The sequence below is a fragment of the Mus musculus genome, chromosome X (genome assembly GCF_000001635.26).
Source record: "Mus musculus strain C57BL/6J chromosome X, GRCm38.p6 C57BL/6J".
Taxonomy (NCBI): Eukaryota; Metazoa; Chordata; class Mammalia; order Rodentia; family Muridae; genus Mus; species Mus musculus.
In genome coordinates this window covers 142167997-142184337 of record NC_000086.7, presented here as the reverse complement: position 1 = coordinate 142184337, position 16341 = coordinate 142167997, and the positions used below count along the sequence as shown (strand labels likewise).

Sequence of the window (16341 nt, the reverse complement as noted above, 5' to 3'; positions counted from 1 at the left end):
GATAGGGATTTTGATATCAAATTTGCTATAGATAAATGTAAATATGTACATAAATATAACTGGCAAGAAGGCTGCCTGCATTTATGAACACAATATCTATGTCATCTGTATCTCTTTCCTCCTACAGTCTTCCCTCCCTTTAACAAAACATTAAACTGAAAGAGGCTAAGATGAATGTCCATGGAAGGAAATGGCACAAAAAAAGTAAAAAATGCAGGTGGAGGACAAAAGAATAAGAGTTTTTTTGTTTTTGTTTTTGTTTTTGTTTTTAGACAACGTATTCCTGTGTCTTGGGCTGTTCTAGTCCAGGCTGGCTATGCACTGTAATACTTCATCATGGTCATCCTGCTCACTTCTTTCTAGTGCTGGGATTACAGGAATGCAGAACAGTGTCTGACAAGTTTTGTCCTTTGAAGAATATAAATCATCTATGTCAAGGAAATAGTGGGTAGAGACTTTCTATGTAGGAAGAGAAAAGGAAGAGTAGAGGAACCCAGAAACTGGCTTTTTTCAGGCATTCATGATATTCCTTCCTAGTAATACTGACTGTAAGAGAGGATCCTATGGAGCTTATCATGGGGCGCCCCACAGTCTGAAGACACGGCTGCTGCTCAGCTCAAGTGGACTGTGCATATACCAGAGACAGTGCTTGATTCATCCTTGTAAGATATGACCTCCAAAGGATGTATTTTCTGGTCCTTGTTTTGGCTATAAAATGTCTTGACTGTTAACAATCAAGATGGAAGCTTAGAAATTAATATTATTTGGTGACCACCTGTTAACCTAAACCTTGTCTAGGACTTAAGTTTCTGTATACTAATCCTTTCCTGACAACAACTTAGAGGTCAAATCCTATTTTAATGAATGTAATTTTGAGATAATAAAAGCTATTTAGTGAAAAACCATCTAGTAGAACAGATGCATCCATAAATCCCTGTGCACGAAGCACTCAATCTATTAAATTAAGATGCTGTTGTTTGAATTCAGTATTTGTGCTTTCTACTTTAATTGTGTGCAATGGCAAGTTCTTGCCTTGCAAAAACAGAGGCCAGAGAGCATCCAGTTTCAACATTTCCATTTCTTTTTAATCTCAAAATGAGAAGGAAGGCTTGGACTGGATACTTTTAAGTTGTCTTTCCAGTTTTGGAAATTTGGAACTTTTTTTTTTTTTAAACAATGTCACTCATATGTGCCCACAAAGAAAAAAATAGAGATTCAGATTGAGTGGTAAGATAATGGCAGTCAGTATCACATACAGGCTTGTTAGTATCTACTCACGTAAGAGTGTAGCTTCCAATTGTTCGGCTTTCCGAATAGTGCAAATGTGCCCATTTCTCTTATATACCACATGGAACATTTAAAAATGCAGGAATGCAGAGTCTTTCTTCCTAGGAATTTGCTAGCATGCAGACATCCATGTAAACAATGTTTAGTGTGTGTGTGTGTGAGTGTGTGTGTGTGTGTGTGTGTGTGTGCTCATGTGTATCAGGATAAACAGTAAATAGCACACAGTCTCTGACCCTAAGAAGTCTGCAATTTCATAGAAGATTCTCACACACAAATTAGAGCAAGAAATACTGTGGATATCATGGTAGTGGCCAGTTTAGGGTAGAGTTATAATTTCAAACTAGTACTAGATGTAACTTAGAGTGCAGGAATTTTATTGGTGATTGTTTTCAAGTATAACACTCATGAGAGAGAGAAAGCCAGAGAATTAGGCAGCAAGAACACAACAAAAAAGGCCCTGTCCAATCCATAAGGGGTACTCTGGGGCTGGGACAACGAGAATTGAGATGAAGAGTCTGCAGCTTTCTATCACTGTGTGTAGACTGCTCTTTGTGTAGGCTGACCCAAAGAAAGGGTACAGTGTGCTAATAATTGTTTTAGCAAGCACCTTCCCGGGAGTGAGAAAACCCTGATTTGTAGTTTGCTGATTCCCATAGAGTAAATCACCATCACCATGACCACTTTCAAGCTAATAACATGTTGTTTACTGGCTTACAGATGTTCTGAAAATGTAACCATAGATTCAGTGTAAATCTACCCCAGCCAGTTTCAGTTCACTGCTAAAGGCACATGACCCGATGAGAGGCGGCTCTCTTCAGTTGAGGTTAATTATTGGTGAGGCATTAGCTCTCACATGCCAACATTCTCAGCAGCTAGGGGAAATGAGTGTCAGTCCTGAAGTGTGTGTCTGGATGGCACACCATAATAGCTCCCTGTGCATGCACTGAAATATTTGTATCTTAACAAACACAAAGCCCTTTGTTCTAGTTGATGTTTTCCATGCACTAATTTCAATATCCCTTAAGAAAATTAAGTGGAACTATGTTTGGTAACCTTGAACAAGTCAGTTTATCACTGCCTTTGCAGGAGAAATGCCAACTGACTTTCTTGCCAAGAATACTAGACAACTAACTAAAGCACATGGTTTTTAGTCCATATCTTCCCCATTCCTAACCCTACCCAACAGACCTGTGACTTGACTGATTAGGTCAAATGAATGTTTGATGGTATAGTCAAACAGAGAGGGTGATGCTAGTTTTAATTTCTCTTCCCAAGCCCAACTCTTGCATTGCCAAACATCTCTGGTACCACATTTTCCCTATTTCTACAGGGTGTGATTATCAACAAATGAAGCAGAATTCTTTGTGTGGCTCAAGACATTGCTCCAAAGATATATCTTTAGAGAATTCAAAGAAAGGTTTGAGCATCCAAATACCTGTAGATTCTCTTAAGGCATTTGTTTTGTAGGAACTAGGTCATTTAAGAACTCAAATTTGGCTGGGTTGTATGTGTATTGTGTGTGTGTGTGTTTTTAAAAATCCATCTTATAAGTTACTGGGTGCATTAAAAATTGAGAGGTAGTGGCTCTAGTTCCAAAGCAAAACTTTCTAGGAGTATTTAAAAACTGTAAAGAAAGCTTTTGAAAACACATGAAGCAATACGGTAATGCCAAAGACGAGTCATTGAATGTAGTTAAGCACACTTAGTTCCTGAGATTAAAGGTTCCAAAGAAGCATGTATAATTAATATTTACCAGTGGTGATAGGACTTTTGCTTTTCTTCAAGGAGCTCAGAATGCTTGCCAGGCATTATCTAATTAAACTACTCAATGTACCTGTGAAATGCATTGGAATCTGCATTTTAAAGATGTGGGCACTGAAGCACAAGTGGGCTTAAACTAAACTCATTTAGCATGCCAGGGACAAAATTGGATATAAGACTTTCAGTCTCATGATGTAGCTGCCATTCTTCAACCGTGGCCTACTCTAATCCAGTCTATTCTAGCATAGCCTTGCCAAACAACATAGTTTCATAAGTCTAGGAAGAATTAAATTGAGTGCAAAGTAATTCCAATTACAGAGAAGTAAGACTGAAAAAAGTTGAACAAATCATCCACAATTTTAGTAGCATTTATAGATGAGTATATGTTAGGGCCATTCATTGTCTATAATGGCTTTGGTAAGAGTGGGGAACATTAGTCAAAACATGCTGGAGTGCACATTTGTAATGAGTGGACAGCAAGGAAGCAATAGTGGCTATGGGCCTCTCTCCCAATCTATCCTTCTTACACTGGAGTAGATACTTATCCATCTAGTGCTATGTACTAGGTACATCTTATGAATTTTCTCCTTGAATTGTCACTGCTTCTTCATGAATTATTGACATCTGGAGGCACAGTGAGGACAAGTCATTCACTCAGAAGCACACAGCTAATACCTAGTGCTATCAGGATATAAACGTAATAGACCTCGCAACCTCATGGCCTTTGTGTTTGCTGTCCCCAGTTTATAGTATTATTCCTGTTTAGGATTAGGCTCTGCAGCCTGTAGATATGTCTTTCTTGCCTCTATACACAACTTAGAGAGCCCCCACATATAACTCAGACTTGACTTAGGACCTTGGTATCTTGCCCATCCTGTGGGAATAGGAAAGAAATAATGTCTAAATGTTTGGTTATAACACATTTCTTTTCTTTCTCCTGTTTGGTTTCTGATTCTGTGTTTTACTACCATAACCCCTTGCCCTCCTCCCCCTCCACCCCGGTTTCAGTAATCATAATGTGTATGCATTCAGCCTTGATTGGGGGAGAGACACAAACACACTTCTTGGAATTGGCTCATGATCTGAAAATGACAGATGGGACTTACGTCTTTGTCCCCTATGATGTACTGCTCTACAGTTTACCTTATAAGCACAGCCCCTACCAGGTCCTGAGGAACAATCCAAAGCTCCGGGAAGCCTATGATGCTGTGTTGACTATTACAGTGGAGTCCCATGAAAAGACCTTCTACGAAGCCTATGCAGAAGCAGCAGCCCGCGGAGAAATTCCTGAGAAGCCTGACTCAAACCAAGTAAGTGCAAACACACAAGCTGTGTCCATAAGCTGAGACCATTTAAAAAAAAGGTAGTGGTGGGGAACAAATGGCTTGTTACCTTTACCAAATATTCTGAGAATTAATTCCCTGTCAGATGAAAAGCTGTCAACATTTCCCCCAATTCTGCTGGCTTCCTATTCTCTTTGGTAACCAGAAAAAAAGGAAAGGAAAGCATATTTTAGCATATGCCGGGGCTGTTCAAGGGGAGCTAATAAAATAGAGGTCTTTCTTGTGACCCAAGTTTGGAACTAATTCACCAACAAGACAAGACAGTGGGCTATAACTGTAGGCAACTGAGGAAAGCTGGGAGCAGGAGAGATGCTCTTCCCCAGGAAGTACACCAATCCATTGTCTAGGGCCAAATGGCCCTCCCTATAAACATACATACAAACAACACTATACAAACTGAGCAGGAGTGTGTGTGTGTGTGTGTGTGTGTGTGTGTGTGTGTGTGTGAAGGTTCATGTCACTTAAGGACTGGAAAAATAAAAAGGAGTGGAAGGGGAAGAAAGAAGAGAACTGGTTGGAGAGTAAAGACAGAAACAAATAACAGAAGAATGAGGGGAAGACAGGATGGCAAAAAGCTGCTTACATTAGATGAATAAACATGAGAGCTTCCTCTCCTCCCTCCTTCCTCCTTCCTTTCTGCCATTCCTCCCTTCTTCCCTCTATTCTGAATTCCCTGTGTCTCTTCTCTCTTCCCCACTCTCCTTCCTGCCTGTGTGTACCTATTCCTAGCTCATGTGGTAGTTTCTATAGATTAGAAGTTATATGCAGACAGTAAGCATTTTTAAAAGTAGCTAGAATAGCATGTGGATATATTTCAAAGTATGAGAATTTGCTAATACTAGTTCTATTTATTCTCACTATAAATTACAGAGGGCCCCACATACATTGTACTAAATAATTATTAGTTTTGCAAAATGTCAAACAGAGAGCTCTGGTGGTGGTCACCCTGGAAAGTCTGTAATGTCATTCATGAACCAGCTTGTTTTCACTGTTACACTTTTTAAGTCATGTCATGCTAGTTTTTTTTTTTTTTTTTTCACTCATTAACCGGCTCTCCTCATGGTCCCCAAATGGACCATTTCCAGACATTGTACGTAGGTATGGATATTCAGAAATGCAAAATGGGAATGTTCCTGTCTTGTATCTCTGTTCAAGATTGGGAAAATCGCCTCAGAAGTTACCCATGGAAACTTTCCCCCATTACCTTCTTTGTCACAATTGTGTCTCTTACCAATGCCTGGATCAGTAATCTGGAGAGGAATGGAACCACTGTGAGTTAGTCTATAGTTTGCCAGTGGAGTCTGAAGTAAGCTGAAATTCAGCTAGCAAAGAAAAAGGGAGATTGTGCCTAACTATCACATTCTCCAATGGCATGCTTCCCTTCGAGCTTTTACTTGTCTAGTTGGTTGTTCTTCTATGAATAAGTGATTCAGATCAAATTTAGGACTGCATATGACTTCCTGCCATCATAGCAAGGATTTCTCCAATTGTTATTCTTTTAAGAAAACTGACTCACAAAAATACTGATAGTACTGGAGTAGATGTTCTGCATCCCTGCTGATATGTCTATTAGAAATCTCTTTTAGGACACACACACACACACACACACACACACACACACACCTACCTGAAAACTGTTCAGTGTAGTCAGGAATTACAGGACTATCTCAGATTAATAAGAATTGTTGGTCAGACCAGACATTTTGTGCTATAGTTATTCACAAATGGTCAGGTTGTTAATTTTTCTGCCTTTTAAGCCAACGGTACAGCATCATATAAATAAAATCTGAAAACTCATCTTTTTCCCTATGATTATTAGATTGAGGGAAGAACTGTGTATGTGTGTGTGTGTGTGTTTGTGTGTGTGTGTGTGTGTGTGTGTGCGTGCGCGCCCGCCCCTGCGTGCTATGCATATGTATGAACATATATATTGATATAAATACTCAGACCTTGCACTCTAGATATTTGATTCAATCCCTTTTAGCTTGTACAAAACATAAGATAATTCAAGCAAGAGAGAGAGAGAGAGAGAGAGAGAGAGAGAGAGACCATTAGCTTGGTTGCTAGGCAGCCTGAATTCTGCTTTAGACAAGGAAATAGAGAGCTACAACAAAGAATACAGAGCTTATTTTCAAAAAGGGCTTCTTGGATGCATTTCTACTCCCACTTTTCAGGTACCTAGGCTAAACAGTATAACTAAAGAATGTAAAGAATGATAGGAGGTTAGATAATTAGCCCCATGTCTCTTATAAGCAAAACTCCCATTTAAAAAATAACTCTTCTAAAAAGGTATTTTTGAAGGCAGCTGGTATAGCAGGAAGAGAATCTAATGAGAAGCTAAACAAACTTGGGTCTAAATCGCAGCTCTCTGGGGAAGGTTGGTCAATGAAGATTTAGTTACAGCTAGATAGAAGTAAGAAGTTGCTTAATAGATAAGATATTGTAGCATGTTTTTCAAAAGATAGAAGAAAAGACTTTTTAAAAATATTTTCATTATTGAATGACATCTTATTTGTGTGAGTTATCTGATAAATGTTGCAATGATTAAGACAGTATAGAACTAAACATGTATAAAAACATCACATGGTGTCTAAAGACACCAAAGCCAGATCTCATCCTTACTAACTTGGGAAAGTTGTTTGGAGTTGATGACTCTCAGTTTCCCCATATGTAAACTGGGGAGGCCTATCTCTTGGGACTCTTGTGATGATTAAACAAAGTAGCATGTAGAAACTGAATAGCTGAATGCTTGGCTCATTCTTAGCTTCTTTCCTAGTTTTCCCCTTTGAGGCCAGCATGACATTGTTGATTGATGGTGACTCAGTACCAACTTATGCTCTGACTTCAGCTATCCATAGTTTCTTTGTTTCAAATTTGAAAATTTTGTACCTTTTAAAAATTTAATGTAAAACATTTGTCTCATCAGGTTGCATACATTTTTTTTACATCCAAGTATATAATTGCTTTGAGCTATACCCTGTCTTGTTCTTTCTGACCCCTCCCATTCATAGTTTTTGCTCCCCTGCCCCTAGACAGTTTCATTTCTACTCTCACAAAATCTGTAAATACATGATTTTATATATCAGGTGTCCATTAACAGATGAATGCATAAAGAAATTGTGTTATAGTTGCACAATGAAACCTTTTTAGTCACAAAGAACAATGAATTTATACAGCTTCTAATTCTCTTGGGATGTTCTGATTCCTGGAAGAAGATCTTTCAATAATTTTTGCCTTTGACATTATTTGGCTTTGGGAATTTTAAGTGAGTTTTTTTTTTCAGACTAAATCATTGTATTCATTCAATGTTGGTCTATCTCTGTGCTTATGTTTTAAAAAATTATTTTATTTATTTACATTCCATTTGTTGCCCACCCCTCAGTCCCACCTCCCACAGTTCCTTATCCCATCCCTCCTCCCTCTTGCCTCCAAGAGGGTGCTCCCCCTCCAACAGGCTTCCCCCTTCCCTGGGGCCTCAAGTCTCTCCAGGATTAAGCATATCTTCTTCCACTGAGGCCAGACCAGGCAGACCTCTGCTATATATGTGCCTGGGGCCTGGGACTGGCCAATGTATGCTCCTGCTCTCAGTCTCTGAGAGCTCTCTGGGGTCTGGTTTACTTGAGACTGCTGGTCTTCCTATGGGGTCACCCTCCTCCTCAGCTTTGTCAATCCTTCCCCTAATTCAACTATAGGGGCCCCTGACTTCAGTCCAATGGTTGTGAATCTATTTCTGTCTTAGTCAGCTGCTGTTAAGGACTCTCAGAGGACAGCCATGACAGGCTCCTGTCTATAAGCACATCATAGCATCAGTAATAGTGCCAGGCCTTGGTGTCCTTCCATGAGATGGTTCTTAGCCATTTGAGATTCTTCTGCTGTGAATTCTCTGTTTAGGTCTATACCCCATTTTTAAAATTGGGTTATTTGTTTGGAAATTAACTTTTTGAGTTGTTTATATATTTTGGATATTAGTCCTCGGTCAGATGTAGGGTTAGTGAAGATTTTTCCACAATTTGTAGGTTGCCAATTTGTCCTATTGGTTGTGTCTTTTGCCTTACAAAAACTGTTAGCATTCTGTCTAAGCTCCACCCCACAGTTACCTGGCAATAGCCAGGTAGGCCTGACCCACTATAAAAGGGGCTGCTTGCCCCCTCCCCTCTCTCTTGCTTCTCTCTCTTGCTCTCTTGCCTCTCCCTCTTGCTCCCCCACTCCCCATTCCTTTCCCCCTCCTCTCCATGTGGCCATGGCTGGCCTCTACTTCTCTACTCTCTCCCTCTCTCTGCCTCTCTCTGCCTTTACTACCCTCTTAACTCCCCTCCCCATGCCCTGAATAAACTCTATTCTATACTATATTGGTTCCTCAGGGGGAAGGGATGCCTTGGCATGGGCCCACTGAGGCAACTCCATCCCCCACACCTCACCAAACCTCCATAGAACATATTCTCTATGTCTTCATCTTTTTATAAACACATCATCTGATGCTGTGACTCAGATGTTCACTCAGGGCAGCACAGGGGTAGCCCTGAGCTCAAGAACTGTCCCCCTGGGACCATGGATGGTTACTCTGACCAGTGGGGTAAAGGAAAAACCCAAGAGGACAAGAGAAAAACAAGAGGGAAGCAAGAGTAAGAGAGCAAAAGAGAGAGGAGGGGGCAAGCAGCCCCTTATATAGTGGGTCAGGCCTACTTGGCTGTTGCCAGGTAATTGTGGGGTGGAGTTTAGACAGAATTCTAATAGAAGCCTTTCAGTTTCATGAGGTCCCATTTGTTGATTCTTGATCTTAGAGCATAAACCATTGGTGTTCTGTTCAGGAAAATTTCCCCAGTGCCCATGTGTTTGAGGCTCTTCCCTATTTTCTCTTCTATTAGATTCAGTGTATCTGGTTTTATGTGGAGGTCCTTGGTCTACTTGGATTTGACCTTTGTACAAGGAAATAAGAATGGATCGATTTGCATTCTTCTCCATGATAACCACCAGTTGAGCCAGCACCATTTGTTGAAAATGCTGTCTTTTTTCCATGAGATGGTTTTAGCTCCTTTGTCAAATATCAAATGACCATAGGTGTGTGGGTTTATTTCTTGGTCTTCAATTCTGTTCCATTGGTCTTCCTGCCTGTCTATGTACCAGTACCATGCAGTTTTTATCACTATTGCTATGTAGTACAGATTGAGGTCAGGGATGGTGATTTTACCAGAAGTTCTTTTATTGTTGAGAATTGTTTCGGCTCTCCTGGCCGTAGGCATTTTTGTTTGGAAGGTTTTTGATGACTATTTCCATTTCCTTAGTGGTTATAGGACTGTTTAGATAGTTCAACTGATCTTGATTTAACTTTGGTACGTGGTATCTGTCTAGAGAACCATCCATTTCATCTAGATTTTCCAGTTTTGTAGAGTATAGGCTGTTGTAGTAGTTTCTGATCATTTTCTGAATTATCTCAGGTTTTATTGTTGTTTTCCTTTTCCTTCTGATTTTGTTAATTTGGATACTGTCTCTGTGCCCTTTAGTTCGTTTGGCTAAGGATTTATTTATCTTGTTGACTTTCTCAAAGAACCAGCTCTTGGCTTTATTGATTCTTTGTATTGTTCTCTTTGGGCAGGTATCAGTCGGGCTCTGTGCTGTTGGTGTTTATTCCCTTTCAATCAACAGGTAAACTGCTGTTTATCGAGTCACCATGTGCTAAGCACTGTGATTAAGTGCAGAGAGAGAAAACATGGAACAAGACAGGAAAACTTTCTCTCAGTGTTATGGTTGAGCCAGTCACCAAAGCCAAATTGCTGCATCTGCTACTAATTCAATGTTTAGTGACATCATTGTAGTAGCTTGAAATTAGATATGGAAAAACCATTGAAAAAACTGCAGATGAAGCTTTTGTTGTGTCTGTAGAATCAATGTTAAACATCTATTCCTGCCCAAATGAGACTTACATTCTAAGACTAGAGAGAGAAAACAAATGAGTGACCAAGTGAGTTCTGGGTTAGCAAATGTATTAGAGATAAATCATACTTAAAATAATGTGATTGATTAAAAAGCAGGGATACAGAGTCTGTAGCCAAGGTTCAGTAGATAAGAGCATTTTCCTTGGCAGCTCACAACTATCTTTAACTCTGGTTCCATGGAATATTACACCTTCTTTCAGCCTCTGTGGGCTCCTGCACACATGTGACACACACATCTTCCCTTTCAGAAGTATTCACTATTGCGTGGCTTAGGTCTTGATGCTTGTATACCCCCCTCTCTCTCTCTCTCTGTGTGTGTGTGTTTGTGTGTGTGTGTGTGTGTGTCTTTATGTGTATATCTGTGTATCTGTTTGTCTGTGTCTGTGTGTTTGTGTGTGTGAACCTGTGAATATAGAGCTCACAGAGTTCTGAAGGGGGAGTTGGGCCCTCTGGGCAGGAGTTACTGGCTACCTGACATGTGTGCTCGAAACCAAACTCAGGTTGCCATAAACAGCAGTATGATCTTGTAACCTCGGAGCTGTCTCTCATGCCCATTTTATTCTACCATACTGGTATTGGTCTATCTTAATTTCTCAGTGTGAGCCACTCCTTGCATTCCTATTAGAATGGAGGAGGACAGCTAGCCTTTTTTACACTCTTATCCTTTTTCCAATCCTTAATATGATTCCACATTTTTTTTTAGTTAAATACAAGCACGTTTTACTCTTCACCTCTCCCTTTTTGAAGACAGTCTCATGAATTCCAGGCATACCTTATATTTATCTTGTGGCCAAGGAGGATGGCTGTGGACTCTTGATTTACTTAGTTCTATTAGTGGTTACAGCACCCATCAGTGTTTTTTTTTTTTTTTGTCATTTTAAAAAATTATTTCTTATATATTACATCAGGATAGCAGTTTCCTCCCCATCCCCTAGTCTTTCCCCTTCATTTTCCCTATCCCCCAGATCCACCCTTCTCCCCCTCCCCTCAGAAAAGAGTAGATCTCCTAGAGATATCAACCAACCACAGCACAACAAGGTACAATACGAACAGGCACATACCATGGCATCAAAGGCAAGACATGGCATCCCAGTAAGAGGAAAAGGCCTCCACAAACAGGCAAAAGAATCAGAGACAGCCCCCACTCCCACTGTTAGGATTCCTACAAGAACACCAAGCTACTCAGCAGTAATACATACACGGGGGACCTAGGTCAGACCTTTAAAAGCTCCCTAATCTCTGCCCAGAACCTGTGAGTCCTGGTTAGTTGATTCTGTGGACCATGTTCTTGTGGTGTCCCTGACCCCTCTGCTCCTCCACAATCCTTCCTCCCCTTCCTCTGCAGGACTCCCTGAGCTCCACCTAATGTTTGGCTGTGGGACTCTGCATCTGCTCCCATCAGTTGCTGGAGGGAGCCTCTCTGGTCTCTTTGATGACGATTCTGCTAGGCTCTGGTTTCAGCACACAGTGTAGGCTGTATTTTTTAATATGGTATCCATTTCAGTATCATTCAGTGATGATTGAAAAAAGCAAAAGTTTACGTGGGGCATACATTACAATACCAGCAAAATTTACCTTGCACACAAAATAAACTTACTTTAATTTGCATTTCTCGGTCATTCCACGCTTTCTGATAAGACTGTAAAATCCTCTCAAACAATTTTATACATGGCAAAGCCCATAAAATCCCTTCTAAACTTTGTTTTTCTTGAAGCTCCTTGCTTTCCTAGTCCAATCTAAGCCTACGCTTTTTTTGACACTGTCACACAACTATTTCATCTGAAATCTCCATTTTGACATTTAAAAGACTGTCCATTTTGACTCCTCTGTTCTGGATGCACTACATTTCATAACTCTCGTGACTCTAATTTTTCTTGATTTGTTTTCTCATTTATTTGTTCGTGCACATCTTCCAGTAGTAAGCTCTGAAAAAGGCATGTTGGGGAAACACTTAAAGTCTTGTGTGTCCAGAAAGTCTTTAGTCCATCTTTGCCATTATTAATCTTGGTGAAAAGTCATTTCTTTTAGTCATTTGAAGTTTATTTGTTTGTTGTTGTTGTTTGTTTTTGTTTTGCTGGGATAGGGGTTTACTGGGATGGAATTTAGGACCTTACCCTTGCCAGGCTACCATTCTACCACAGTGCTACTCTTCAGCTTTACTTGTCTTTGGTTTTCATGCTATGAACCACAATGGTGTATGAGTCTTTAACACATCTCATACTATTGCTTTGGTAGCCCCTTTTGGTCTAGAAGCCCATTCTTCCTGGGTGAGTTTGTTTTATTATTTATTTGATACTATTTTCAATAATTTTGTCATAGTTATCTTTAGGAAGGCAAGTAGGGAGTTAAGATTGTCTAGATTGATCTGTTATATTAATGATTTTGGAATATTTTAGCTAGATAAATGATAAGGAAGTAGGGAATGTAGTTCAGATGGTACAGTCCTTATCCAGTGTACAGAAAGCTCTGGGTTTAACCTACAGCACTGCATTCCACTAATCTCAGCACTCAAGAGAGTAGAAGCAGGAGGATTAGAAGTTTAGTTATTTGTGGTTACATAGGGAGTTTGCGATCAGCCTGAGATACATGAGACCCTGTCTGAAACAAACAAAACCACAAAATAACGATGAACAAATAAACAAATAAATAAGATGATCAGCTTTTAGTTCTATTTTATTATAATTCTTACCACATATTTTGAAAATTAATGTAATTCAAATTAATATTTCTATATGCATGTCCATGATGTGCTCACAGAATCTATCCAGACTTCTACCCTCTCTCCTCTGAATACAGTTCCTAGTTCCTAAAAGTACCTCTTATTTTATTTCAGTCCGCTTTCCCTTTTACCCTTCCTTTTCTCTAGAGACCCCTGTTCTGTTCTGTACGCTTACAAGTTGATTTACCATTTTTCTTAAATGAGTAAAAACATATGGTATTTGTATTTCTGGCTTGTCTTACCTAAGATAAGATTCTCCATTGCCATCCATATCACCGCAAATGACAAAATTTTATCTCTAACAGATGAGTGTTCTATATACTTCCTCTTCTTTATCGGTTCATCTGCTGAGATGATGCATCTGGGTTGCTTTCCTATTCTGCCTATTCTAAATAATGCTGCAATAAACATGGAGGTGCAAGAATCTTTTGTGTAAACATCTCATCTGCTTTCTCTATATGCTGGGCTAATCTTTTAATTGTTTTATTGTTCTCTTGTATGTCCTAAACATTTGATTTAGTTTACCTTACTGAATTGTTCCACTTCGCACTCTGAGCCTTTTACCAATTCTTTTAAAAAATGCATAGTTACAACATTTTTAATTTCTAAGAGTCCATTCTATTTTAGTGGTGTTATGTTTCATCAAGGACAAACTACATTTGTCCTTCAGTATTTATGAAACATTGGTTTCAGAATCTCCTCCAGATATCAAAGTTTATGCTTTCTCAAGTTCTTTACATAAAATGGTATAGCATTTGTATATAGCCTCTGCTCATCCTCGCACATGCTTTGAGTCACCTTTAGATCATTTATGATATATCTTGTACAAGTGCTATACGTGTTTTATACTATATTATATGGAAAATGACAAAAAAGAAAAGCTTTAAATATACACACATTCTTTTCCAGTATATATACATACAGATATATGCTTATAATTCTGTACACATGCAAGTATATGTATGTTGTAATTTTTGTGATTGGCATTTGGTTGAAGTTGTAGATATGGAACTCAAGGACACAAAGAGCTGTTATTTCTTTTAAAACATCATAGTTTCTTTGGAGTTCGCTTCTATTTTTCCCTTAGTTCCTCGTTTTTTTTTTTTTTTAATGTTTCTTTGTTCTGATCATTCTATTTACTGTTAGAAGCTTTGCTTAGATATACAGCAATGGGAATGGCTGCCTGTAGTTAAGAATGAAGCTCTAAACAGCAAATCTGAAAGCAGGTGTGTTGTTTAGTGGGCTTCTGCAGAGAGCAGTTGGATAACCACCTGTTGTTCACTTTTATTTTGTTGGTTTATTTTTGGTTAATATATGTTAAGATTTGACCCTTGGGTCCAAGACAGTCTTCAGAGAAGAGACTTGGGAATCTAAAACTGCCAGAATCTAGGCACAAATTTGGGTGAAAGAAACTGAGATTCTCATGAATACCTTAGCTTCATCACTATTTTTTGAGCCCTGTCTCAAGTCCAAGTTTCTTTGTTTCCACCATTTTTGTTCTAGAGCTTCTATGAACCAATGTGATGGAGTTCTGGGTTTTGTTGTTGTTGTTTCTGTTTCTTTGGTTTTGTTTTTGCACAGTCTGTCTGTCTGTTCTCAGTGTGTGTCAGGACAGGGAGATGTCTATGTGTTCCTTCCTCGGATATTTACAGAGCTTTTTGTCTCACTGATGCTCAGCTTCAGCCCTACTAGCATAGTGCTGAACGATGCTCTCACTCCTTTCTAGTATTCGAAAGAAACATCGCTGCTTGCTGCTTGTCAATGCTTCTCTCTGAAGATTCCTAAGTGAGATTGGCCTCCATGCTGCCAAATCCATTACTGCTCCTATAGCAGCCTTCTCTCCTACATGTTGTCTGGCTCAAGTATGCAGGGGTCTTTGACATTACTAATTATGAAACACTAATGCTCCCGTTTCCTCTCTCCCTGTATTAGGAAGTCTATGGACAGATAATGTAGGAAAAAAGTTACAAAAGTGCACATGATATTCCTTTTTGTTGTTTGCCACAGCTTTGTAATTAATTCAACAAGTATTTATTAAGCTTAAACATAGCACATCGGGTTTAAGCTGCAAAGAGGCTACCTTTAGTATGCTGAAACTCTATATCTTCTCTTTATTTTAAATTGCGCATAATATTGGTACCCTCTTACAGAACTGTGAGAATCAATTGAGGGAAGACATTAATGAATTTGCCTGATACCTAGATACTCTTTAATAAATGTTAGTCATAATTATTAATAAAGTAGCCATTGTTAATATTACTGTGACTCAGGAACTCTGCAAGGGATGTAATGGATAGCAAAATGTAAATAGTTTTCTGTCCCAGTAAAAAGGAATGGTTTTACCATTTGTGGATATTGAGACTATAACTAGTCACAGTTTAAAGACTGGAACAAGGAGCAAAGCCACCACATTTTCAGGATGATGTTGCCAGTGACAGGAGTTCCTCCTCATAAATGCAAACAGTAGCAGGTATTGTATATTCAGTGTTGTCTCTGAACTAAGTAGTTTGCATAAATGATCCCATTGAATCCTCAAGTCAACCCACAAATTACATACTAATATTTATATTTATGAGTAAGGAAATTAAAGCTCAAAGCAGTTTTCTCAAGGTCAAGACAAGTGATAGACTTGGGATTCCACCCAAGACTGCTACCAGAACCTGATCATGGGACCACACATTAGGCTCACTGTGCATTATTATACATAGTGAGTATCCAAAGCTAATTCTTTACTAAAGGGAAGTAACAGAACTAAGTGACTGATATTTTGATCTGAACATGTTTCTTGGATTCTTTTCCTTGGATGTAGGAGGTACTAAGACTTTACAAGGAGCCATGAAAAGAGATCAGTACATCAAAATAGGGGGAAGTAGAGGTGAGAAACTACTGACAAACCTTTTCATTTGGTCTCAGGATGATTGAGCAAGAATTATTACTATGTACCTTTATACTTGGCACAAAATAGACTTCTGAAATTAGGTTTTGATGCCTGAATTCTTCCTTTACTTAAAACTGTACTCAGATGTTTGTTTTAAATGATATTCTGTTGCCTACAAGCACACATTGCTAGAACACTCATATTGGATATTTTCCTTAAGTGTGGCTTTATAAGGTTAAGCAAAAGAAATCCTCCAGGTTTCTTAGGATTCTAAATGTGGGAACCTTATGTTCCTGTCTTAGTCAGGGTTTCTATTCCTGTACAAACATCATGACCAAGAAGCAAGTTGGGGAGGAAAGGGTTTATTCGACTTACACTTCCATACTGCTGTTCATCACCAAAGGAAGTCAGGACTGGAAC

General features: G+C 39.1%; 1 protein-coding gene across 2 annotated transcripts in view; it reads left to right on the top strand.

The window, feature by feature from the left end:
* Nucleotides 1-16341, top strand: part of Gucy2f (guanylate cyclase 2f) — a 117991-nt gene that overhangs the window by 12939 nt on the left and 88711 nt on the right. For both annotated transcript variants that reach the window (XM_006528841.4, NM_001007576.2), the window contains one exon: nucleotides 4057-4358. In XM_006528841.4, coding sequence (XP_006528904.1) covers nucleotides 4057-4358 — 302 coding nt within the window. The remainder of the gene's footprint in view (nucleotides 1-4056; nucleotides 4359-16341) is intronic.